Raw genomic sequence first — 26,846 nt, forward strand, 5'->3', positions numbered from 1 at the left:
ATGTCTTCACAAAAAACAAACTGAATGAAATCTAACATCATCAGTTTATTCCAGGCAAAAATATCAGTTTCACATGTACAAAAGCTATGAACATCCTTCAGGTATTGCTAGGGAATAGAGAAGAATTAATAGTGTTTTGATCCATGAATATTCATTTTCATAATTATGTTTTAATAGGAGTAATGGACAATTTATGGAAACTGTACTCAAGTGCATCTAAGTCAGTTTAGTTGGCTGACTGTAAATCATTAATTTAATATAACTTTTGTGACACAAACTAAACTTTATATGTCTATAAACCAAATGCTGGAGATTGCAGTTTGAGGACTTTGAGGCCAAATATTGGAGAACCAATACTTCACTAATCTTCAGCTAAATCCATTTTCCAATATAAAAATTGAAAATTTCAGGTAAAGTAGACAATAAGGTCTTAAAAGCCAGTTTTCAGAATTTTATCCCAGTGTTTTTGAGGCAGGGGAAAGGACCATGACTGAAATAATTCATTACAGAGTAGAGAACAAACAGGAAAGTTTCCTACCTCGGCAGCTGGGTAAAGGGCTACTCCACTGCCCATTGCTTCGGCACTGTGCTCGAGAAGCTCCCTGAAGTAAGTACCCAGCGTTGCAAGTAAAATTTACAACATCATTTAAATTGAACTCACTGCCATTAGTCACTCCATGAGCTGGATTCCCAGGGTGTCCACAAGTGATTGCTGTTAAAGTAAAAATAGGCAGGCTAGCATCTAACTGAAAGGCACTGTTCTACGGAATCACTTGCAGGCTGGAGCTTTTTTTTTTTTCTTTTTTCCAGAATTTGTACTTCAGTTGTCTTTTAAATTGATGTAAATGATTGAAAAAATATAGGATATATTTATACAGAGTTTTTAACTTGCAGGAGAAAAATGCTCATCTTTAAATAAAACTTTCAGAATCTACATTTTACTTAATTTAGAAAGCTGTAATATAAGTAATTATATATGCATGCATTTTGACATCCATCTGATATGTATTACACCTTGAACAATTTTGAGACTTTACTGTCTTTCCTACTAATGCAGATAAAAGAATGAAATTGCTTTTCTCCTGCAAGCTTCAAAATATAGTAGAGCCAAACAAATTGAGTTTGATATAAGGTTTCAGCAACATATCCTCATGAATTTCAGGATTGAATAAAAAGTTGATTTAAAGTAGCAGATAAAACTTACTATAAAAAAAAGCGCCTTTTCAAAACAAAACTCGCCCCAAAATTAAAAAAAAACCCTAACCAACCTCCCCTTTGTCCCAGTCTCCCCCTGCCAAAATAATCAGTTCAATCATTTACAACAGAAGATCCAAAAATATTAAAGGTAACAAATTCCCTCTTCCAAAGTTGTTGAGTTGCTTTGCTGAAATATTTATCATTTGAATCAGATTTCTTATAGCAACAGAGAAATCATTGTTGGGAGCAAATCTTTCCAATTATGTGTACTGTGTTAATCACATTTACATTATATTTATAATAATACAATCTTATTATGGTCATGCTCTAGCTTTCCACATGACAACACATTAAAAACTTATGGAAAAATATAGATATTGACAATATAAAACCAGAAAGTCAAAGATGTACAGCTTTTCAACACTGCACTGGTGATGATGATTCTCATAATCATGTAAATATCCTAGTCACAGGTTATCTTTTGCTTTATTACTTTGCTTTTTGTTTCTTTATTTAACAGAGAAGTGAAGAATAATTTAAATGTGTTTCCTTGTATTTTTTCATGGAGTCCAATTATGAAATAATATTTTAACAATACATGACCTTTGGGAATTAAATAAGACATCTTCCTGTATGTAGATTTATAGTCTTTACACTGTGCAAATAAATCTATGTAAATCACTTTAACACCTTTCTGAACCATCCAATTTGCAGCATTTGAAAATGAGACCCTAAATATCAGAGTAGCATGTGACCGTATGCACAGGATCAACTTTATTCTAGCCTAGTTGTTGCCCTTCTACTTTTAAACTGTTACAGATGATAAAGTTTCAATAAATAAAGTAATTTTCAGGGCCATTGGAAATCAGTTAACGTCATTCCTATATAAAGAACTATTAAATTTTAAAGATGCTAGTACCCTAAATTTTCTGTAGCTTCCTGAATTAATGATAAGCCATAGGTTCTTACAACATAAAATTCAGGTCTCCTATAAAAACTGATAATGAAGGACACTCCTGTTCAGTTGCCCTTTTCAACAGAAGCATATCACAGTAAGTCAGTTCTTGTTTATACCTCATTACTCGACAGATGTGTTTTTTTGTAACGCCTTCCAGAAACGAAGGGTCTCAGCTATTGAGACTCTAGTCACTGCATCTAGTTCTGCCACTGCTCCATGATTGAATATCATTGACCTATTGATTGGTCAATACTTCGCTTGTTGGATTCACAGAGTAACAAGTACTGAAAAGGTTATTACAAAAAAAAAAAAAAAAAAAAAGGAGTGAAAAGTAGATAATGTTGACATTATAGTGTTTCTAATCCCCTCTATGTTTTTATGGAGTCAATTTAATATTGTTTACCTAAACAGTAGCCCAGACTTTTTAAATAAAGGCTACTACTGTTGTTTTCATGTCATCTAAATTGGAAAGGGCCTTATAAATCTCCTCCTCCCTCCTAATGTAAATGATTGTCCTATGCATGCATGCACACACGTGTACATACACACACACAGTTCTAAATATGCCATGGCAAAATAGATGCACCTACCATGTCTGATATAAATAATCTCTAAGGAATTACACATTTGACTATTATACTGTCAAGAGATTTACACAGCTTAATGTAATATATCTTTTAAATATATTTTTCATTTTTTAACACTTTATCAGTCTTGGACCCTGAACACTTGATTCCACCACAGAAAAAATGTAATTCAGAAGAAGTAGTAGTAGTACAAGATCCTGATACTACTTGGAGAATAAAATGTAGTCTGAGTGGCAAGCTACATATCTAAGAATATGTTTTGGTCACCATTAATATAGCATATAGTTTTTGTAAAGAAGGTTGCTATCTTAATTTTGTTGTGCTGTCACTCACAAAGAACCATAGATCTTCACATTTCATGTTAACTCCCAAACAACCATCAAGTGAAAAGATCTTTCAGAAATCAGTTGTCCAAAGCATGGGCAAACTCATTATTCAATATGGAGGTAGGGAAACATCTGTACGTCAAAAGTTGTGCAAGATGAGAGAGGCTGACTGTCACATGAAACCCAGAAGCTAAGGTGGCCCAGGGTGGAAGGGGCTCTCAGTTCCTGCTGAGGTAATTTCTTTGAAGATTACAATGTTTAGTAGTTAAAACTCTGAAACCCCTTTCAAAGCCAATTGAAAGTACATAAGGATGTGTAATTTTTTTTTAAATCTCATAAAATGTAGCCCAGCTTCTGGCAATTTTCCAGGGCACAGCCATACCCAGCTCATAACCTCTTTATGGTTATCTAATTTTTGACGCATACTCCACAGTCCATAGTTCTTTCCAGTATTACAGTAGGGAGCCGATTTCTAATACTGGTAAACAGTATGTTTTCACTTTCATTCTCATATAGCTTAGCCATTTTTTACTAGAACTTAAAATAAATAAATAAATAAAAGTAGGAAAATCATCTGAAGCTTGGTTGCTGACAAAAAAAATTCTGTTTGGTTCTTTAGCCTGGCAGAGTTATAAGCAAAAGAAAACCAAGTTGTAATGGAAAGTGTTAAGCAACCTGTAATGACAGAAATTGCTGCCAGTTCCTCTCATAATAGTAATGATAATATCAATTTAGGAACAAACAGCCTCCCACCTCCCTCTCAGCTTTGCCCATTTCTTTTGAAGGGATTTTATTCACTGCATGGTAAAATTAATCCACTAAAAAAATAATGAAAGTTGCTAGCATTTCTTCTCTGATGAATGTAAATCACTTAAAGATGTAAACAGGATTATAAAATGACAATGTCATTTGGCAGATACTTCCTGTAGCTGTATAGAGGTCTCATTTTACCACTAAGAAAGAAAATATTCTAATGACTTATCTATTGACTTATCAGTAGTACATTTTCTTAGAAACGAAACAAAGCTACTGACATGAATTCAATATAAAAACTGGACATCTCGGACCTCTGTGTCTCTGTTTGGATGAAAATACTTTCATTTGAATTAGAGATGTCTTATAATATGACAGAACTGAAGTAATGGTCCATTAAAAATAATCAAAATTATATAGAAATTGGGAGCCTTATTAAAATCAAAAAATAATAAAAGCAAGTACACAATAAAGTAGCAAAATAATAAACAGAGAAGTATGATTTCTTTCTTGACTATGATTAAAAGTCTGATGGCTCAGAAAAAGGTCAGAAAACCTCCATCCAAAGAAGGAAGCAACTAGGGTAGGAAAGACACAACAAATCAAGTCATTAATTATGGGATTTTCAAAAGCAGATGAGTTGAGAGCAAAAAAATCCTTCTGAATATGTCTAATGGACATGGTATAATTCAAATGCCATGACCTGGGCATTCACTGGTATATATTAGGAGGCAGACTAGTGGACTTCGAATTTTGGAAAAATGGGCAGTCACCATCAGAACTGCACAGATCAACACTGTTCCAGCTTTACCCACCAAAGAATGAAAACAGACCAAGAGATTTTGGTATTCCTGGTGAAAAAATAGGAGAAAGGCTCTGTAAACCCAGGCTCAACATAGAAATTATGCCTGGAGAAAGACAGATAGACACAGATGAAGTTACAAAGTTGTAGTCTGCTGTTCAAACCCACTTCAATGCCTGTGTCATCCTGTTTCTGAAATAACAGAAATATAGGTTTGATCAGAAATTACTGGATGTAGTTTTTCCACCTGTGCTAAATTAGAAGTTGGATTAGATGATCATAAGGACCCCTCTTCATTTAAAATCTATTCAGTGAATCTTTGATTTGAGCACCTCATTCAAACACCTTTGAAAATCCCATCCACTATTAACATTCAATTGAAGTTAAAAAAGTAATAGTAATCATCTAGTGAAAAATTAATGATACTTACGGACACAAACAGGAGTTTGTCCAGACCATTTGTGATCCTGAAGGCAAATTCTGACAGATGTACCAACAAGTCGAAAGCCAGGATTACACTGGTAGACTACAGTATCACGGTAACTGAAGCCTTCTCCACTAATATGACCATTTACAATCGGATCTGGAGAACCACAGTGACCAGCTACAATAAAACAACAACTCATCAAAAATACATATTCTTACAAATCTTGCCAACATTTACAAGAATGCTGATGGGAAAATAACATTTTATTCACATTTTTGTTAAACAGTGTATTAGAGTCAGATACAGCAGTGTACTGTACAAGTGCTGGGGTGTAAAAAACTACAGGTGGTATTTCTTATACTCTTTCAGGGTACAGGCAGCAGTGATATTCAAAGATTTTCTCATATATACGTATAGTTTATACAGATTTTGTTACACAAATGACAAATTTGTTACAAGAATGTCTGGGAAAATGTAAATTGAAAATGTCTGAAATTGCAAATATATCATTCATTTTATTTGCTATAGAACTGACAATTTAGCATGGATAACAATTTTTCCCCTCTTTCTTGGTAAGATTGCCTGTTTCCTCAGAGAAGTGTGAATTACAAGTAAAAGGTATTAAACTCCCAAGCCACTACCACTATTGCATTACAGTATTCTGATTTCTTTTATTCATGATTTGCCTTGGACTTTGTGAGTATGTGCTTGGGACCATTCTCTGGCACTGAGTCCTACTGGCACAGAGCAATCTGCACCCATAAAAGAAACTTCCTCACTCTCCAGAACAGTTGCTAGGAAGCTGCCTGCTAGAATTAATTAGTATTGGTTCAGGCTAACTTGAACTGTTCCTGGGAATTGACTTAGGGAGTGTTAGCCAAAAATGTCAGGCATTACTCTAACAATTTAAAAGGACAGATGATCAAGTTCCATCCTCATGTGCATGCCCTGGCATTGTTATTTCATTAGAACAAATGTAACCCTTGTTATTCCACTTATCCAACAAATAATGGATTTCTCACTAGCAGGTCTTCAGGCATTAGTGGACAGATTCTAAGACTGTAGTCAAAAAAATACACACTCGTTTATTAAAAGGAAAAAAAAGCAGTTGTGTGGGTTCACAGTCAGTATATTACCTTCAGGATAAGAAACAGACTCATACATGACATTTTAAACTGTATTAGATTAGCTCCTTTAGAGGACCGTAATGCCTCTAAAGAGGTCTTTACAGCATTTAGGCCTCTATTTCTATTTCTTAGAATTTTCCTCTGGTCTAATTTAAAGACTGCAACATACAAAGGAGGTTTCCATACTCTTGAAAAAAAAGTTTCTACAGCTAAGTTTATCTTATTATATTCAAATATTTTCTAACATTCAGCTTCAGTTTCCGCAAGTAACTTGACGTTTATTTATTGATGTTTATTTATTAATTTTTTTTAGTAATAGATCTTAAAAGCGCTCTTATTTGAATGTACTCTTTCCAAAAAATAATGGCTTTTATATTACATTCAGCTGATTCTAAATTGATATATTTAATGCCTTTAGTCTGTGCCTATAAATTCATATTAATGTCAAAATTATCATAAACTTTCTCTATATTGTTTTCTAATATAGAATATTATCAGTATACATTGAAATAAAGACCTTTTCCCAGCTGCACAAAGACATGGAAAGAAAGGAATGTCCACCAGGACTGTTTCTTGCTTAGTTATATCCAGCTGTTGTTAAACAATACAGAACAGATTAGTCTGGTGTAATCTAAGTTTAGGCACTAAGATATCCCAGTAATAAGCCTATTCTTTCTAGGTTATTTATTCTGTTGAGAAAGAGAGTTTCTGAGCAGGAAACTATTTCTCTTTATTGACTAAAGAGAAGAAAAGCGTTCATTTTTTAGTAACATTGTTTTAGTTCATTGTTTAGTAACAACTACTGTTAATTTCAACTAAAGCTATGCTAAGCACATCCAGTCCTCATTTTGAGATGTGAGGACAGGGACCTGAAGGCTCATGACCACTGCTGGAATGAGGATATGTGATGCTCTATTTCACACTGAGGCCATAACTATGAATAGCAGGCTTATTTGTAACTTAGCTTCTCTGGGATTGAATCTCCTTTGTATTAAAGTCGCTTTATAATGCTAAGCAGTATATTTCATTTACACTTAATGGCTCTTCTAAACCACTAGAACCATAAAACATATGTCACACCTGATTAGGGTTTATTTTTTCATACATATAGGATTATTATAATAATCTTAAACAGAGGATTGYTTGAATTGTCTCTTTAAGGAGAGAWTAGGATATTGTTCTGTAAATCTGTGGAAGAAAAGTGTGGATGTAAGCCTTCCATGCCCAACCTCTTACACAGCTACTCTTCCCCTGGCAGGGAGTACAGCAATGGAGAGAAACAAAGTCATTGATGGCATATAGTATTTCTCCTGGAAACGTCTCATGGAATAATTTACCGTGTTCTCAGTCCAAATCAGTAATTTTATCCCTCCTCACCCTTCTCTCTTCTCCATCCTCCCTCAGCCACTTCTTGTCTATCGTATACTCCAGCCTCCTAACCACCTTAGTTGCCCTTCCCCGGGACTTGCTTCAGTTTGCTGATCTCCCTCTTATATGGTGGGCGACAAAAACCTAGACAGAGTATTCCAAATGAGTGCCAAACAGTGACCCTCTTTACCGCAAGGCCACACTGCTAAGTCATGTTCAACTTATCCACCAAGTCACCCAGGCTGCTTTCTGTGAAGCTACTTTCTACCCAGTCAGTTCCTACTCTGTACTAAGCATGGCCCAATTCTAGCAGAAGTGCAGGACTCAGCATTTGTCTTTGCTGAACTTCATGAATTTTCTGTTGTCCCATTCCTGCAGCTTGTCAAGGTCCCTCTAATTAGCTGTACTGCTCTCCAGCATATCAAGTGCTCCCCCGTCATTTGTTGTCATCCTCAAACTTGCTGAAGCTGCATCCCAACCTCTCATCCAAGTCACTGACAAAGATGTTGGAGAGTACTGGCCTCAGTATCCACCCTTTAGAAACATCATTAGAAGCAGGTTACTAGTCATACCTTGAACCACGGAACACAGTCTTCAGAGCTTGGTTGTCCAATTAGTTTTACACACTCACCCTGTAGTCTACCCCTCCTCAATCTGGCTACAAGGATACTACGGCAAGCTGTTTCATAAGTCTTGCTACAGCCAAAAGTAATCTACTGCTCTTCCCTCATCTGATGATTCAGTCATCAGGAAAGGCAGTAAGGCTGGTCAGGTTTGCTTTTGGTTATGCCATCCTGGCTGTTCCCAATTACCTGCTTGTTCTCCATATGCCTGGAAATGGACTTGCCTAAGACTTACTCTCTAATTTTCCATTTCCATTTTTCAGGGACTCAGGTGAGGCAGACTAGCCTGTAGCTCTCTGCTTCCTTCTTCTTGCCCTTTTTTGAAGTCTGATGATATACTTGCTTGTCCTTCAGTTACTGGAATTGTTCCCACTTTTCAAACACGGTAGAGTGGCTTTGCAATCATAAGCTATCATCTCAGACTCACCCTGTCCAATCACATGTATTAGTTCAGTTTAAATACTCTTACTTGATCCCCCTACTGCTGTAACAGCTCTTTCTTCCCCAAAATGTGGTACAAGAATGGAGAATTCATGGTGTGGTTAATCTACAACTAGACGAACTACATGTTAGAGTGGAGTTATACCTCACTTCTAATAACAATTTCTTCTTCTAAAGAAAAAAATCCTGCAGGGTCCTAAATTCCAACCCATCATTCAGGCAACTGGGAAAACTACAAACTTTGGGGAAGGAAATCTATGAAAAAGGTTCAAAAACTTAAAAGAGAAGCTGTATTTATACAAGCTAGAATGGAATACATTTAAATGTTTAATTTTTATAGGCCTAAAAAGTGAAAAATTGAAATGCAATGGTTGTATAGAAGCCAAATACAGGGAACCACAAGAAATTTCAGGAACAAAGATAGCTGAGATGTGCCAACTGGAGTATTGCATATTTTCTCTTGAACGAGGATTTAACAACCCTCTGCACTTATTATGTGAGTCATTTCATTTACAGATCACTCCAGCTAGTGGATTTAATGTTTTTTTGTGAATTTTGACTCATTTAGATTAAACATCCCAACAACTTAAGAACTGAAAGAGCAGGGCAATAACATAAAATTTATGTAATTTTCCAGTTACACAAAATTAGATTAAAAGTAAATTAAAGAGGTGCCAGTGGATTTTTTAATAAAATATGCTCTCAGGAACTAAGGAAATTGTTCACATGGTTCAAGGTTGAGTCAGCAGCTCTCTTCTAAAACATCTAGCAAAAAGGATACAGGTCATTTTATTTTATTTTTCAATAAGAAATTGAAATATAATTCAATAACACTATGTCATACCAGATCAATTACAGGACCAGAGATTTATACAAAAGCACAGTCAGTAGTAGTATTTTTTCACACTGACAAAGGTAGGGAATTACATATATTATAAAATTATGTACAATATGGAATTCTTACATTTTGGAAAAAATACGCTAAGAATTTATGAAAATGGAATGGAATGAATTTACATTTAAGTTTAGATTTTAGAGTACGTCCTTAATGTATTTGGATAGAGTTTTGCACCTGAAAGTCATACAAAATCAGGATAAAATACCTGTTCAGGAAAAGCATTGTAGTCTATGATTAAATTCCAGCAATAGTAGAGATGGAATTAAGCATACATTTCAATGCTTCTGATTAGAGCTATATGCCTCCTACACGTATGCAGGCACACTCATACCACACAAAGCATACACACAGACACGTATGTCTAAACTCTATTGACTTATAGGTGCAATTATTTTTGGAAGGGAAAAGGGGAAGTGATATGAAATATCAGCAGTGTTAGGAATTAAATTAAACCAGAAGAAAAAATAGCCTTAGGATTCATATTTATCTTTTTATAACTAGGAAAAGACACACAACACTAAATCCTTGAAGACATAAGTTCTATATTTAGCCTTGGACTCATTAACTGCAGTCATTGGGCTTAGCTTTCTTCTGAGACAGATAATAAGGATTTGACAAACCTTTTATTGAGATTTAGAAATTAGTTCACTCAATTGGACTGAAATCATAAATTCATTTTACCTAGATCAATGGGTAACACAAAGTGGTATCTATTTTCGCCTATAGCTGTCTGGAACAACATTCACACAGGTACAGCATAGGTAAAAGCTTCTTCAACTCATTATCATTCTTTTGAAATGTAAAGGCTTATTCAGAGCTCCCTGGGTGTATGCCTAGTGATTTTCACAGGCACCTTTGAAATAAATCTGGTGCATGTTGTCCTTCAAATTTAGGAATACACAGTTTTTGGCATTCACATCATCTGGCTTAAAGAACCAAATTTACCTTTTCTGAATTACTCTCTGGAGGAGCCTGCACAGTTCCATTCACCTTGTTGGGAATTCAGGATTTCAGATTCTTCTCTAAATTGCATCTAAATTAGGTGCCTGAAGTGCATGGTGCGAATATCCCTCATGTGAGAGAAATCAGAGAGGCAGGAAGAGGTTTAATACAATCTTCTGCAGCATGCATGGGATAACTCATTTATATTTAGACTTTCACACTCACAGCTGTGCAGTATTTTGTCACTATAGAGCTTGTCATTATAGAGCTTGTCTGAATTTGAAATGGCAAAGGCTAAATGGTGATTAACAGTCTTCCAGTTCTAGGTGCAATCCTTTTTGTCTAGTGAGGATACATACATATATTTAACCATTCTAAACAAAGAGCGGCATTCTACAATGCAATCTATCTGGTACATCCCACAGAAACCAAAGTCACTCAAAATTTTTAAGAAAAAGAATTGGGAAGTATCATAAAGTAAACATTATTTTTACCACTATTATAATTCCTGCAAGAAGTATTGTGGTCATTTGAGGTGGAAATATATCTGCAGAAATCATTTAAAATGAAGATAGTCAGCTGGAGAAAAGCTAGAAGTTAGTAGTCATGACCAAGGGGATAAGAGAATAGTAACAGATAACAATTTCAATGTGGATTTGCAAAATACTAAAACAGACAAAATCCAACAGAAAAACACTGGAAAGGATGAGTTTATATAAATAAAGTTCAAGCTGTATATAGAGACAGTCTTTCCTAACTATGAGAACTTGTAACTTCATTAGCTGTTCTCCACAGGGTTAAAAGCTTCACTGTGTATGGTTTTTAAACTGACTGGGGGATTAAACTGGTACTGTTCATTAAGTAAGTCCTGTGCAGATGGGTTCCTCTCCATCTGTACGCTATTTGGGCCTAAATTTATCGCTATSGTAGACTGTTACTCTTCTAAGTTGTTTAATGGTCAAATATATTTCTCAGTAGTCACAGTAGAAGAAAGAATCCTCTCCAGCCCTCCACAGGCAAGAGTAATTTATAATACAAACACAGAATCCATTGAGATTTATATATTGTTTAGTTTGTATGTGCTGGCAGCTAAACTATCCCGCATGTTTAGCTCTTCAAGAATGAAAAGCAGTACATAATTACTACATACTATTGTGATTGATCAGCAGATAAAATGGTGTTTCAGATTATTTAAAATAAATGAAAGCTAACACATACCATTTTGCCAGAAATTATGATATGCAAGTACCAGGCACCACACTGTTAATGAATAGTATAACACACCACAAAAATTGTGGGATAATAGCCTTTCTTTTTACAATGCAGCTCCCATGTTTGCAACAGAACAAAGTGTCGAAGAAAATACTTTTACACATGCAGACTTGGATCTACACAGTTGCAGTTCCCCATCTTTTAACTGTTGGTCAGCCTCATTCTAGGGATAGCCTGACATCAGCAGGAAGTAAGACTGTTTTGTCTTCATGCACAACCCTCTTATGCTGCTCCACGATGGAACAGATGAAACACAGCAGTGATCTTATGTATGCAAAAAGGTAATCCTGAAGCATAGGAAAGCTCAAAGAAAATTCTCCTAGTCAGCACCTCAGTGGAATTGTTTTTGCTAGGTAAAACAGATTTGTTTTACTCATTTTTTGCTCATTCAAATCTTCTTTTACATAACCTGGACTGAGTTACAAGTGAATTAAAGGTAAATGGAAAACAACTATGCATTCCATGAAAAGGTGTGATAAAGCTATGAACTGGGCCCTGGGACATTTTCACAAGGGCCCACATCCTCAGGGTACTGATCCAGTCTTTAGCCTATCCAAAAGCTATTTTAGGGTAGCTATATTCTTTCTAAATTTACAGTATTGTATAACTTAGCTCTGTGAGATGATGTTCACTACTTTTGAGCAGTACTGATTTTAAGAGATAACCTACTGTAAAATTATCTTTACAAAAATTGTGCTACAAACATTACTGTTGCAAAATGAACCAATCAATCAGGAATGCATGATCAAAGATTATGAAATCATAATTCAGTTCTCGTGATCTGAATTACATCATTTCACGCTACTTTTTTCAAAAAGATCCTCTTTTCATTTCTCTTGCTGCTGCAGTCTAATGTCTGAATCGAAAGAAGAAAAGGCAATCAACAGGGCAAGTAGGACACAGAGACCTAGGTTTTATCTCCACTTCTGACAAAAGACCCCTTCGTGTCTGTATTTCACCTACACTCACTCAAATTGTCTGTAAAGATGCTGGTGAAGCAGACACTGTGATGAAGAACAGAGTTAATATGCAGCTGAAAACTCTACACTTTTTTCCATCAAGTCTAGATTATTATGCTTTTGTTTGTTAGTGCATTAAAGTATTTTCCCTAAAAATGTTCACAGGAATTAAAGATGTCTAGAAATGCAGGATGTTGCCACTACTGTTAAAAAATGATGTTTGCCTGATGATTCTTGCTATTCCTTTTTCTTAATAACCTGCTAAACTGAAATTGATGATACATGAAAATTGTTTTAGAAGACATGATTGAGTTGGTATGTGGTCCCATTACACCTGGTTACTGTGATGAAGATGTTTGTCTTTTATTTTAATATAATATTCTACCAGTTGTATTTTAAATAGGAGCTCTATGCCTTGCTCAGTGTGTGTGGCCATTTCTTTCAGTTTTGCACCTTGGTGTGGGCATGAACTGCAAACACCCTTATCATGGTACTATGCTTAGAAAAGTAAAGCCAAACAGAAGAGACTACCTGTTTATCACTTACTTCTATAAAATACTGAGCACCAACGACCTGATATACTAAAGATCATATGTGTATCTATCTGAACACAGAAAGCCAGTGGTCTTACTGACATTGTGAAAGTTAAGCATATTCAGGCTTTTAAAAATGCTCAGCAGCCTTGCATTTCAGTTCTTCACACATATACATATTAAGCTGCTTTTGTGTAGGTCCATAATGACACTGATTTTTTGCAAATATATATGCAGTATTAATTTTGACTTGGTTTCTAGAATTGACAACATCAGAAATTCCTCAGCCAGTATGTCACAGGTTTGAAGAAGCGAGGCTTAGAAAAAAGGTTTTTTTCAGTCTTGATTGAAGTTCTGAATTTACTCCTTCCAATACAACAAAAGTTTTTGTTCTTCATGAGATGCTACAAAACATAGCTACCTACATTTTTATGGGGCTATTTTGAAGACACCAATTTCAGAGGAAGATAATTGGTATTTTATATATTTGTTCATATGTAAAATTATCATGTTGACATACCCTTATAAAATATAATGTTCCCAAGGGGTGGGAGGTCAAGGGATTTTACAATTTAGAAATGAATAAACATAATTTATTTTAAAGCCCTGAAGTTAAATGTTACTGTTAGATTTACAGCTAATTAGACAAACTTTTCTTTAGCCTACCTGAAGTTTTTACAATAAATGAGTTCTGGATAGAAAATCAGCTTGATATTTTATGATATAGCTATTATCATTTACATATAAAACAATGTTTTTACTGTTTTATTGGTTCAAAAATAGGGATGGGTCTTATTCTGGATAATCATATCCTTGTTCTTTGATCCTATTGTTTCTATCAAACATTTAAAACATATTACAAGTAAGTCTAGAAATCTTTCATCTTGATGATACTTCGCTGTGTATTTTATCTTTTTTTATGCTTTCCTTCCTTATTATGTTTACTGCAAAGATTAGATTCAGACATACAGAAAGATGAAACATTGTGGTGTTCTACAAATGCATCAAAAATAAAAATGTATATGTGCATTACATTTTTTGGAAAGCACCACATATAATATCTGTGCACAAATAGTAGTCTCTCAATTAGTGTAAACCAGAAACAAATCTGAAACTTTCTCTACAAGTATCCATGCTTGTTAAAGCCAGTAGCTAATGCCAAATATTTGAATCTACCTGAAAGACTGAGAGTCATCCTAGTAATTTTTAAAAAAGTTTATTCAATTATTTCCTCTATAAAATGATTCAATTTTTGTGTATGATAGGTGGTAAAACCATTTTGTTTACAATGTACTAGACAGATATGGAATAGTACATGCTCTGCTGAAAAGGATGTGCCTAGGCAGCAAAGAAGGCGGCTGCTTTCTAAGTAAGGTTGAACTCTCAAGATAAAAGAGATTCCTCCTTGCCTGAAAGCAACTGAGTACAGTCAGCTGTTAGAACAGCTGAATTTCTAAAAAAAGTTATATGCCAGTAGAGTAGTATAAAATCATTTGCAGCATACAACATTTTCTGTATTCAGGATATCCTTATTTTTCACTGTTTTAAGAGCATTGTTGCTTGACATGAGGCAATTCCAGTACTTCTTATTGTGTTCGACTAAAAAAAATCAGAAATATATTTACCTAGGCATTGGGTTTCAGTCCCACTCCAGAGTCCATTTGCCAAGCATTCTCTTACGTGAGAACCAACTAATGTGTATCCTGTGTTACAGGTGAATATTGCAGTAGCTCCATATACTGTTAAGGTTCCAATCTTATTCCCATTTGGTGGAGATGGAAGACCACCACAGGAGATAACTAGGAAAAAAAAGCAAACAAACAAAACCAAACATAACTACAACTGAAATATGAAATCACTTTACATAATTTCTTAGATATATCATCTCACATTTTCTTAAAAAGTAAGTGTAACACAAAATAAATACAAAAGAGTTTGGAGTTGTATTCCACAGTAATAGCTTAAAGTTATGCTTGCTTTGGCAACACATGTTCAGGTTTGAAAATTCAAAAAGGTATCTTCACACCTTGACAGCAGCCTAGAGACAATCTGGATTTCCAGAGCTGAAGCACAAGAACCATATGAATGTCCAGGAAGGTTGTGGCTATACTGCATGTTTCCTTTTTCCAGGCTACTCCTCATATATACTTTCCCAGGCCTGCTGAAGTGTTATGCCTTCTTAAAGGTATTATCTTTACACGTGGTACTCTGAACTGTTCTAAACTGCCTTTTTTCTTATTTCTCACTGATATTCATAATCATATAATATATATCATAGGCTACCTGCTAAAAAAATAAATTTTGTTGACTCTAGATTTCACTCATCACAGAAACCTTCTGTATCATCAGCTGCAACCCACAGCTAATACAGACACCACATGAAAAATTCCCTTTAGGAATGTATCAAACTCTAATTCAGTTAGAACTGTTCTGTCACATCTTCTGTTTCTAGAAAAAATAAATCAACAATCGTGTAATTTAAGATGCACATAAATGCTTCCAAGAGCTTCAAGTGTATTTTAGTACCTGCTAGCATATATCATGGGTTTATCTTTATTTTCAAAAGTGTGTTAATCACAGCTAAATTTACTAATTGAAACCTCAAGGCTCCATTCTTCTATATATTAAAAGGTTCACTGTAGAAAATAACATGGAACTTCCAGGGTAGAAGTTGGATAAAATAGAGTGCATATGACTGTGCAGTCAGCTCAGCCACTATTAGAATATATGTGATCAAAGTTTGTTATGCACATAAGCTTTCCAGAGGTGGATAAGTCTCCTTTGGCTAAATTCAAGTCACATTAATGTCATTTGTGGAGGGGCCTAGTGTTGTAACTTCTAATGCTAATATGCAGAATATTAATTACACTTATACACACAATAAAACAGTGTCATTTTTTTTCCTAAGGTGCAACAGAATGGTTTGTTCTAAACATGTCAGAAATGCTTTATTTTCATAATTGCTAGGAAGCTATTCAGCATAATCTTAAACAAATAAAACAAAAGTACTAGTTAGGTCACTCTTAATCCAGAACTCCCTTAATGTGATGCTTTGCAACTCCTCTAGAGATACTGTACACATAGAAACTACTCACAAGTTAATATTGATACATACAATTAAATGCTTTATCATCATTGTTTCAGTTATCATTCCTGCTGCTTCAGAAATATAAATTTGAACAGGTAGAATCTATATATATACAATCTACTCCAAGTATGTGAGTGACAGATAGACAGTAAATATTAGACTTCTCTCCAGTGTATTTCTGGATCTTAACAATCTATATCTAATGAAAGTATTACTAAACATGTGGATGGAGTTTGCAACAATTAAATCCTAATCAGTCCTCTATCAGAGGACAAAATAAAATATGTCTTATAAATAAACTAATCTTTAATCAGCAGCTCCTTTGATTTCTGTATCTAACTAACCCTTTTCTTTTTGTTAATATCATGACATATGGGTCTCCCCATTTTCTACTTATTTACATAAGAATTCTGTAATTGTAAAGGCTGGTGAAGAACTAGCTTTTCAAAAGACTTTAGCAGCTGAGTAGTAGCTGCACATTAGGCAGCAAATAAAAAAAAAACAACTAGACTTTAGAGGCTTTTTAGTACATGTGCACAAAAGAAAAGGATCATGATTTCACTTAACAGAACCAAAATCCCATCGGTTTTAAATTTAAAATTAAAATTGAGATAGTAAGAGTTATACAAGAGTTACCTTATTTTTCCAACTGCATATTTTCAAAAGGAAATTTTCCCCAACCAAACGAACAGAATAAAAAAAGCAGAACCAAAATAAATCCCACAACCCATCAATATTTARGTAAAATCAAATTACACTATTTTCATGCACTGGTTGCTGTTACAGGTAGCTCTCTCAGTCTTGTCCTAAAAACATCTTAAATAATTTCATCTTCTTTTCTAGAAAATAGATATTGTTGTTTTATTTTTAATTAAACAGGTTAAATCCTTCTATGAGTTCTTTCCTTTGTTCTTCTTTTCCTATCCTAATATCCTAATATATCCTAATATCCTAATATATTCTCAAGTATTCCCTCTGCAAGTTCCATGCCTTAGGTTTGAAGCAACTCACTTCCCAATACTGGTGAGAAACCTGATTTTTTACTGGGAACTCAGGCTGGGAGAGGAAGTTTGACCCAATCACAGGAAAGTCCAATTTTAATGGCAATATTTTCTATAATTGTCCAGGACTAGTAATATAGGATTATAGGAATATAGGAATATATATTATATATATAGGAATATATGTAATATAGGAATATAGGACTAGTAATATAAAAAGGATGTTTCTATAACCATCTTTTAAAATGTAAGTCTGAAGTAATGCCTTTAATTCATTAGATAATGTGCTACAATCCAAAATGTTGCATGAAACTAAAATAGGCTGCAGCATATCCAAAATTCATACATTTGTGAATTATTTCTTGATCCCACAGATGAAGGCAGGGCATTTAAAGAAAAAATAATTTATATAGTTATATTTTTCTCTTTCCTTTCCCTTCCCTTCCCTTTCCTTTTTACATTACGTTTTTAATTAGGCATATTCAAAATAATTCCTGTCTCTCTGGATTAATGCACACGTATTTCATCTGATTCCTAAAATGTGACCACCAAATCCTCAGTGATCATCTTACATTCCAATTCTATTACCTAAATATAGCCATTTAGTGCCATTTGAGATGCCATAGTATATTCCCCCCGGCTGCTGTTTTAGGTCTCCCATATGCAGTAGACAGATGTGTCACATATACCTCATGTGGATGTTTCATGTACCCTGGAGCATTTCAGATAATGCCAAGACACTATGTTTACTCAACATACACACACATGACTACATACACCTGTATGCAAACACCTAAATTTAGACATTTTAATCTTGAATACCATCCTTGGGATTGATTCAGTACCACTTTAGATGATTTTGGGGTATTCTGTGTAGCTTTCAGCGGCTGTTGAGGAAAGCTGAAAATCTCCTATAAGTCCTCTGTAGTACCTACCATCTTAGATAATGTAAAGTGTCTCAGATGACATTAAGAGTTTACRGTTAGGCAATTGAATTGCATCTTTTGTGTGTCACAGGATGAACATTGTACTGAAGTTTTGTGCTGTCATTTATTTGCAATAAAAAGCTATCTGATGTTTATGGTCATTGTGTTATCACAATCATAGAATTGTATAAAATACTTCTGATGATACCATTTATCATAACATATCACTGACATGCCTGCAGACTTAACAGGGTTTGACAAAGAAGAATATTCTGTTCCCTCTGCTTTAAAAATCCCAGAACTAAACTGTTCTCCTGATCCCCAGAATTCTTTCCTAGAGACTGCCATAAAAATTCCCTTATTGATTCAGTTTGTCTCAGAATAGCCATTCTCAAAAATCTTTCATTATTACAAATGGAAAAGTAAAATTAAAGAAAACTTTCCATTAAAGAAATTTCACTGAATAAAAAACACTTTCTAAAGAAAGAAAATAAAGTAACTTTTTCAGGATGAAATACATAATTTGAACAGCTTATTGGAATGACATGCCACTCTGAAAAACTGTGTGCCTAAATGTTATTTCCAGTTCTGCTCAGTATGCTAGGCCTGTCAGTTGTCCACTTCTTTTAGATGCTAGGACTTTCTGCGTCACCCTGGCATTGAAAGAGAGCCTGTAAGTGCTACCATAGTGTAGGACAAGTATCTGCTTTAAGGCTGGCAGAGCTAGCTGATGTGCCAAATATCTTTCACTGCTGAAGTGAAGAACACCTTGGAGAAAGGAGGAAGAAGAAATGGATTTTGGAGGGGATTTATCAAGACTCTGATACTGTAACCCTTGACAACTATATGATCCAAAGAGAATGTCAAGGATCTCTAAAGCATGAACATCTGAAGTCAGGCTAACATAATTTATGATACCTTTGTATGAAGAATGCATAAAAACACACTCATGAACTCCTATGTGTGTTTCTCCAACTGTACGTGTTTTATGTTTCACCCAAAAGGTCAAAGTAATATCATCTTCTAAACTAACCTAATTCTAATCTAAAATCTTCTAAAATAATAACATAATCTCCTAGTACTCTCTAAATACTCACGCAATACTTAGCTGAATAAATCCCCAATCCTAGATCATCATCCAGATTGATCCTGTGATTCTATATCTTTGACTGTTATATAAAATGTATTGTACTTTATGCATACAGATTAAGAGTTCTGCTCAACTAATTTCAACAAGTGATAATCAATGAAAATATTATATCTGCTTACTTACAGAAGATTGATTTTAAAAGAATTTTTTAAAAAATAAAAGTCTTATTTAGAAAACAGGGTATGCATTTAAAAGCATTTTATATTCTGAAAACGAGTATGTTCCTTACCCTTACAAGTTGGCCTTTCATTGCCTGCACTCCAGGTTCCATTAGTCCTGCACTGTATGAGTCTTTGACCCAATAAATAATATCCAGGACTGCAGCTGAGCATGACTTGAGCTCCATACTCGTTCAGTGACCCAGAAATCAGTCTCCAGACAACATGTTCTGTGAGCAGAGTCTCTATGCTGGGACAAGTTACAGCTGTGAAGAAAGGACACGTAAATCTTAGCATTCTACCCTTACATTTCTTCACAGAAAATGTATCTTGCCTTTCTGGCAGAAGTTGTGCAATGTAAAATTGAGCATACTACAAGCATTTTTGAAATACAATTTCCAGCAAAAATAATGAACAACATACAGTTAATATTAAGAATTGAGGAGAGGTTTGTAGTACATTTCAATTTAGAGAGCTGCAGCGCAACAATATTCTCTCCAATATGATTCATTTAAAAATTTCAGAGACAGAACACATCTCAGACTATAGTGGATATGCAAGGAACAATAAATAATGCTGTGTACTTTGCGTGAAAGCTCAACATCTCTAAGGCTACTGCCCTCCGGTAGTTTAATGTAAAAGAAATTTCACACAGTGCTCTGTTTTTCTGTCCATGATATTCATTTAACAAAAGCTCTAGCAACTTCTTGAAACAGGTTGTCATAAAAGTTGTTAACACATATCACATACTAATTACTAGAAAATGGTATACTGTGAGTATTCAGGAAAATTATTACATTCCAACTTAGCATACTGGCCGTTAAAGATAACATTCAGGGAGATTTTAGAGTGATTTCAGTTCTGTGGCATTTAGTTATTTCAGATTTTTTAACAGAATGCAGTTAGTGCAAGTAGCTAAGAAATTTAATTTAGGTTTTTCATAAGTCTTACTATAACTGTAACTGATTTTTTTCTGAAATAACTACCAACCATATATAGCACTTTTATATATTTTTCAGCTTTAAACTGATGCTCTGCAATTCAGGATAAAGCATATAAACTATTTACCATATTGAAGTGAATTCTATCTTAATGTGCCTATGTCTCTATAAATAGACTAGTTTTATGAAAATATTTATGATTATTTTAATTAAAAATAGCCATATTGTGATTCTTATGTCATTCAGAATTTCCCTGCTATAGAAAAATTCTGAATGAATTAGTAAATTTCCATATCCCAAAGAATATGCTAGCAAAGACCACTATCCCAGCAATACTTGAGAAAAGCAACACTTTGAAAAAAAAGGAAAAAGAAACAGCAAAGAAAAATTCAATTTTTTTTGTTTTCCGTATATATTGCTTTAAAAAGTAATAATTTTTCTAAAGATCTGGTACATTTAGGAATCATTACCTTGTATCTTTTCTACACTATACTCAAATTATGCTGTTACGTGTAAAACAGAAGAAATAGGAAGAAGTGCATAAAAACCCCAAACTGTGTGAGCAAATAAGAACAAGAATCTGATTATCATTTATGCTACAATAAATTTACACCATTATACCAGGGAAAGGACCCATGAAGCTGACAAAAATTAGTTACGTATGCTCTAGACTTACTTTTCTTTGTCTGAGAGGTGCAAGTGATTTTATCAAGAGTATGAATATGTAATGAAAGAGACTAGTTGTGGGAATTACTGAAATGTATGGAAAGTAATAGAAGAAACACTCCTGTAAAATTTTAGATTTTCACCACTTTTCAGAATAACTTTGGTAAATGATAAAAATATTCATTTACCTATATCTTAAGATATATATGTGATCAAAATAATGTCACATAGTAACATTCTGACTATTTAGAAGCAGCTTCCCAAGTTAAAAGACAACTTCCTACCTACTAATTTAATTTAAACTAATAGTGACACTAAGCTGTGTTTCATGCCAAAGAATAAAAATTATTAACTAAGAAACAGTTCTTTCTTATTTGTTATTAAATACTATCAAAAACTTTAAGGCACTTCACTTAACACCTCAGACAAAAATCATATAGGTCTATCAGAAGAAAAAGATTATTCTAAATAGGTATTCAACACCCTGATAAATGAAACATTTTTACCATTTCTCCTTTGAAGTAATAGATTTATTGACAAATATGGTTCTTTTGAAGATGAAAGGAAGCTTCTTATTTAGCCTAATAGTCACTAATAAAAACTGCAGTCTCAACCATAGGGGATATCTTAAGATACTTAGAGATAAGAAGCTCAGTTATTTCACTGTATGTAAATGAGCCACATAATCTTTCCTCTTAATCCAATACTAATGTTAGTATGTAATTTATTTTGTTCTTTAGCTATACATACACTTTGAATCTTGTTGCAAGCATACTTTACAGACAAGATCAGATTTCAATATATGGTTGTAGAATTTCTACTTGAAGATGTTATCGTTTCAGTACAGAATATACTTCCTTTAGTTCCTCACTGCGTGTTGATGTAATCAACTAAAAATGTTGTTTAAAAAATTTAAGCTTTTAATTTTACAAGTAATGATTCTGATTTATTATTTTCCCCTTCCTTCAAGAGACAAAAAATATACTATTAACAGATGCTTGATTTAGCGCACACAGTTTATGATTGAGTGCATCAATTTGGCCCTCAGAGTGTCTCTCTCGTAAATTATGGGCTGGACACTACAGTTACTTGTTATTTACATAGATAAAACTGAAATAGATGATTTCAAGTTTTTCCAGATGCAAAGATGTACTCTCTGTTTCCTAGGTCTGTTTTACACAGAAATGTYGGAGTAATATTGCTTGTCATAAAGTATAGGTCAGTAAACATAATTAACATTTGAAATTATATTAAGACTCATTTTAATGAAGTGATAGTCTCCATGTACTGATAATTCTGAATAGGCTCAAAAGCAAGGCATTCATCCTGAGATATAAATACCATTAAAAAGTTGAAAAATTAAGTTGTTCTATCATCACAAAAAAATATTCGCTACTCAAGACTCATTACTACATGAACAGTGGCACTGAGCAAAGAAAAAGTATATAATAAGAACTTTTTAACTACAACTACTAAAACATAACAAGAATTTGTGTAGTAATATGCAGAGGTTTTAGGTTTAACTCTTCATAATGATTAATGCCTTATATTTTTCCTACTCTTTTTACTTGTTCTGGTCAATAAATACAACTAGCTATTGATATTTTCAGYAGCATAGCATACCAGAAAACTGACTCTTCCTTTTTACTGAGTTGCCTTTATGTCTGTAAGCCTTTGCTTTCCTTTGCTTATTATTACATAAATAAAAAAATGCATCTCATGCTATCCCAGCAGCATTTTAAATGTGATGTCAAATGTCATTTATGTGCCTCTTAATACAATTATTGTTTCAAGACAAAAAATTGACAAATGCAATGTGTATGATGAAAAATGGCCTCAATTCTAGAATTAGCTAATATTTGCAAGTGTAATGGCATCTGATACTTAGCTGTCATTCTTCAGCTGGTATTTAAAGATCACGAAGAAATGGAAAGGGCATTTTTGTCTTACTTTAATGTCAATTTATAATGTAATTAATTAGAACTATATTGTTCAAATATACCATTTTGACTAAATTCAGTATTAGATTAACAAAGCAAAATCAAGGTCAAGGCAGTATATTATGAAAGACAAAAGAGAGAAAGTAGTACAGTTTAATCTCATAAGAATTAGCAAAATAGGAAGACACTACAAAACCAAATAATTCCATCCACTGCAGAGCCTAAGAACAAAGATAACAAAGGATCATTTGAGCAAGTTGATAGTTTCAGTTTTCTAGTAGAAAAGAAGAATCCAGCACAAAATAACCAAGTGCTTGTTGGTGTTCACCACATTTAAACCAGAAAGGCTTCCAAACCCCAGAGCAGATAAACAAAAAGGTCAAATACTGTTCAGTGTCAGTCTGTCAATCCAGTCAGCTATGTCAAGTCAATCTGTTACCAGTCTAATGTATCCAAACTCAATCTAAAATGTTTGAACTAATTAACTGTTTTACTGCAGCTCACTGAACAAACACTAACCCTTAGTAAGCATTTTGTGTAACAGAACCACCCTTAAGAAAAAGGAAAAAAAAAAAAAACTTACACGTTAGGACTTATTTAAGAAAATGTTAGCAGAATTGTTGCATATGGTCTTCTGCATGTCCTAGCTAATAGAAAATTCCACCAATTATGTATCTATGAACAATGAGTGATGATACATTCCCTATTTATATTCACAAATTTCTTTTGGCATTTATAATGCAACTGATGCTTTACTTCAGAACTACTACTTCAGAACCATGAATCAAAGTAGCATAAATAGATATGTACAAAGATGATTGAAATTATAAAAAAATTCTTCTAAAATTTCTAATTATTTTCTAAGTAATTTCTAGAAAATCATGCAAGAAAGAAATGTCCAAACCATTACTGTTATAGTTCAGCCACACTATTGCTTTCAAAAATATCTACAGTGAGATCTACAATTTGCAGAGTATGCAAAGGCAACATTTAGATTCTCTAAAGGTGCTCTTTAAAATGCTTGGTATTAGAGAAACTAGCATAAAACAAAGTACCTGATTTAATCCTTGGAGCCAGTATATTAGGGACTAATTGAAAAGGGCAATAAAGTTATCCATTTATAAGGCACATCCAGGCAATTAAAATTTTAGAAAAAACAGTTAACTGCAGACTCAATTTCCTAGGTCATACATCTACTTACTTCCATGGAAAGGAAAGCAATTAAGAGCAGGGGCTAAGAAGTTACTCTATTTTAGCAGTATTTTTAGTAACAAACATATACTGGTACAGATGTTAGCACTAACACATATACAGTATAACCTACATGAGTATATCTTATATGTGCAAACATCAATATAATCTAATATTGTATACATTCATCTTTATACAAATTATGGTATTTAGCTTGTAGGACATTGACATAATAAGAAAAAGAATGCGACATCATGATCTTGCATAAGTGTACATATTCAGTCCTTCTGATCTTGTGAAGAGAAACATAGATATAAAGCATGAAATTTGCTGTCATTATTTTTTGACCCTTTGACACAGTATTTTAAGTCAGTTCCCTGGGTACGGCCAGAAAGCACAGAGTGCAGGGGATGATGCACAGAACAGAATGCTCTGCTTTGCATTTACCAGATCCTGCTGACATTAATGCTCTTTTCTGTGCATTTCTTAAAGGAGCTTCATGCCTCCAGATTTCTTAGAGAACAAAAAAGGTTATACTTCCATTAATTTCAATTGGTCAGGCGTTTGTACCTCTTTTTACTAAATGGCTGGCAAAACTCTAAAAATATGCATTAATCATAATTATCATTTTCTTAAGAATTTATATTAGACATTTTCTAGCATGCAGAAATGCCTTTTTTAAAAATATGCTTCATGCTGACCCAGAGAACTTCTTTTTTATGTTGCCCTGTCATGAAAAAAGTGATGCTTGAATTCTAAAAGAATTATGTGTTCCATTCACCCTAGCTCTTCTAAAAATATCACATACCCTTAAATACTCATTAATCTGAACATTGGGACTGTATCACATCTCAGACTGTCAAAAGTTTACAGCACTGGACTGTACAGTTTGTCAGAGCAAACTCATATTTTTCAAATATGTTACTGAGGTTTCTTCTCAAGGAACATGAATTTTGGAATCAGAAAACAATGAATTCCCTAATAGCCCTATAATATATATATTAAACAGAGAAACAAACTCCCTTCTGGTTCAGAACAGGCTTAGTACAACCTTACTGATTCAGATGTCATACCAATTTTTCAGTAGCTTGTTGTTACCACATTATACATTTTCTACTGCTGACACAATGAAGCACAACTCCTCCTTTCTGTATCTTTTAATACAGAGGCTTTATAACAGCTATTTCTCCAAATTATTCACAGAAAAAGTAAATAATACTTTCAAGCTATGAATAGACTTTCCTAATAAGAGGTTTGATTGCTGCAGAGAGAGAACCCTGGCTTTAGGTTGGTATTTCTATTTCATGAGGAAAGTCAGTGTCAAGAGTCCACAAAATAATAATAATTAAAAAAAACCCTAAGAAATTTATATAGTGACTCCCTAAAAGATAGATATTCTTATCTGTCATCTTTAGGACAAAAAAAATTAGGGATATAGTTCAAGCTACAAGGTTGTTCAGCAAAAAGAAAAAAAAAAGAAAAAATCTGTTCTCACTTCTATCAGTATGACGCAAAAGGAAAAACACTTCTAGATGACTGAAATGTAGATTTCCAAATCAGAGAACTTCAGAGAAGCAGCAGAAAGAAACAAATATGTAGTGAAAAATATTTAAAAATGAAGATAAAAAATTTAAAAACAAAAAAAGTGTCTCAGATGAATGAATTGGCTCCCACCAACACCTTTCTTCAGCACTGTCTGTTGTTTAGATTGGGCAGTAGTGCCTAAATGGGCAGGGTACTTTAGAAGACTCTGTTTCTCTAGAAAATAGTTATGGATACTATTTTAAGCCTGAATCTCTCTATTCAGTAAATGAACTTACACATCCAAGTGGGGCTCTAGACTGAACTTCAGGAGAGATACATCTAAATTTAGCATTGATATGCAAGTCCCTTTGTGCTTCCAGCTTTCAGTCTTTCTGATTTGCAAGACCCCACTTCTCTGCACTTGATGATACATATTCTGAAGAAAGTGAGGCACAGAAGAACTATGTAGGAATAATTTTCACTAATTAGTCACAAACAAAATGTAAGAATCATGATATAATGGTGCAATTTTAGTATAATAATAGGAAGAGATTATCTCATTCAAAGGAACGGAAGGAAATTTCATTTATGTTTTTTCCCTTTTTAACTTGTCACTGCAAGAATCAGCATCTGCATTTCCATAGTGGCAGACACATTTCAAATCATAGCTGATGAAACAGAATAGACAAAACAAGAATTTTCCAAAAGATCTTTTTTTWAAAAAAAAGTCCTAGAAAGATGGAAACTAACAACTTTTCGCAAGAGTAGTTTACGGGTGTGTAAAGATGCTCATGACAGACAAGGTAAGGCAGTGTTTCTCAGCTGACAATATTTACAATTTAAGACCTTAAATTTGTAATCAGGTCCACACAGCCTTTCCTTTGTACTTGAGTACTATCCAAATGATATCCGTTGGTGTAAAAGGTACTACAGTCACTTCATATAGCATACAGTAAGGAGCACAAATCCTGCAGGCACCTGTGCCCAGCTATACTTTGAGACCCAAGTTCTGTGATTTGCCCACATTTCCCGGGTATATCTGCACCTT

At 33.9% G+C, this 26,846-nt stretch overlaps 1 protein-coding gene across 1 annotated transcript in view; it reads right to left on the reverse strand.

Moving 5' to 3' along the window:
* LOC112972101 (CUB and sushi domain-containing protein 1) overlaps nucleotides 1-26,846 on the reverse strand; it is a 579,349-nt gene that overhangs the window by 66,581 nt on the left and 485,922 nt on the right. The window contains exons 29-32 of the mRNA XM_026078182.1: nucleotides 19,608-19,802; nucleotides 14,839-15,012; nucleotides 5,054-5,227; nucleotides 539-712 (exon numbers count right to left, since the gene is read on the reverse strand). Coding sequence (XP_025933967.1) covers nucleotides 539-712; nucleotides 5,054-5,227; nucleotides 14,839-15,012; nucleotides 19,608-19,802 — 717 coding nt within the window. The remainder of the gene's footprint in view (nucleotides 1-538; nucleotides 713-5,053; nucleotides 5,228-14,838; nucleotides 15,013-19,607; nucleotides 19,803-26,846) is intronic.

This window comes from Apteryx rowi, unplaced genomic scaffold, assembly GCF_003343035.1.
Source record: "Apteryx rowi isolate R43461 unplaced genomic scaffold, aptRow1 scaffold_474, whole genome shotgun sequence".
Classification (NCBI taxonomy): domain Eukaryota; kingdom Metazoa; phylum Chordata; class Aves; order Apterygiformes; family Apterygidae; genus Apteryx; species Apteryx rowi.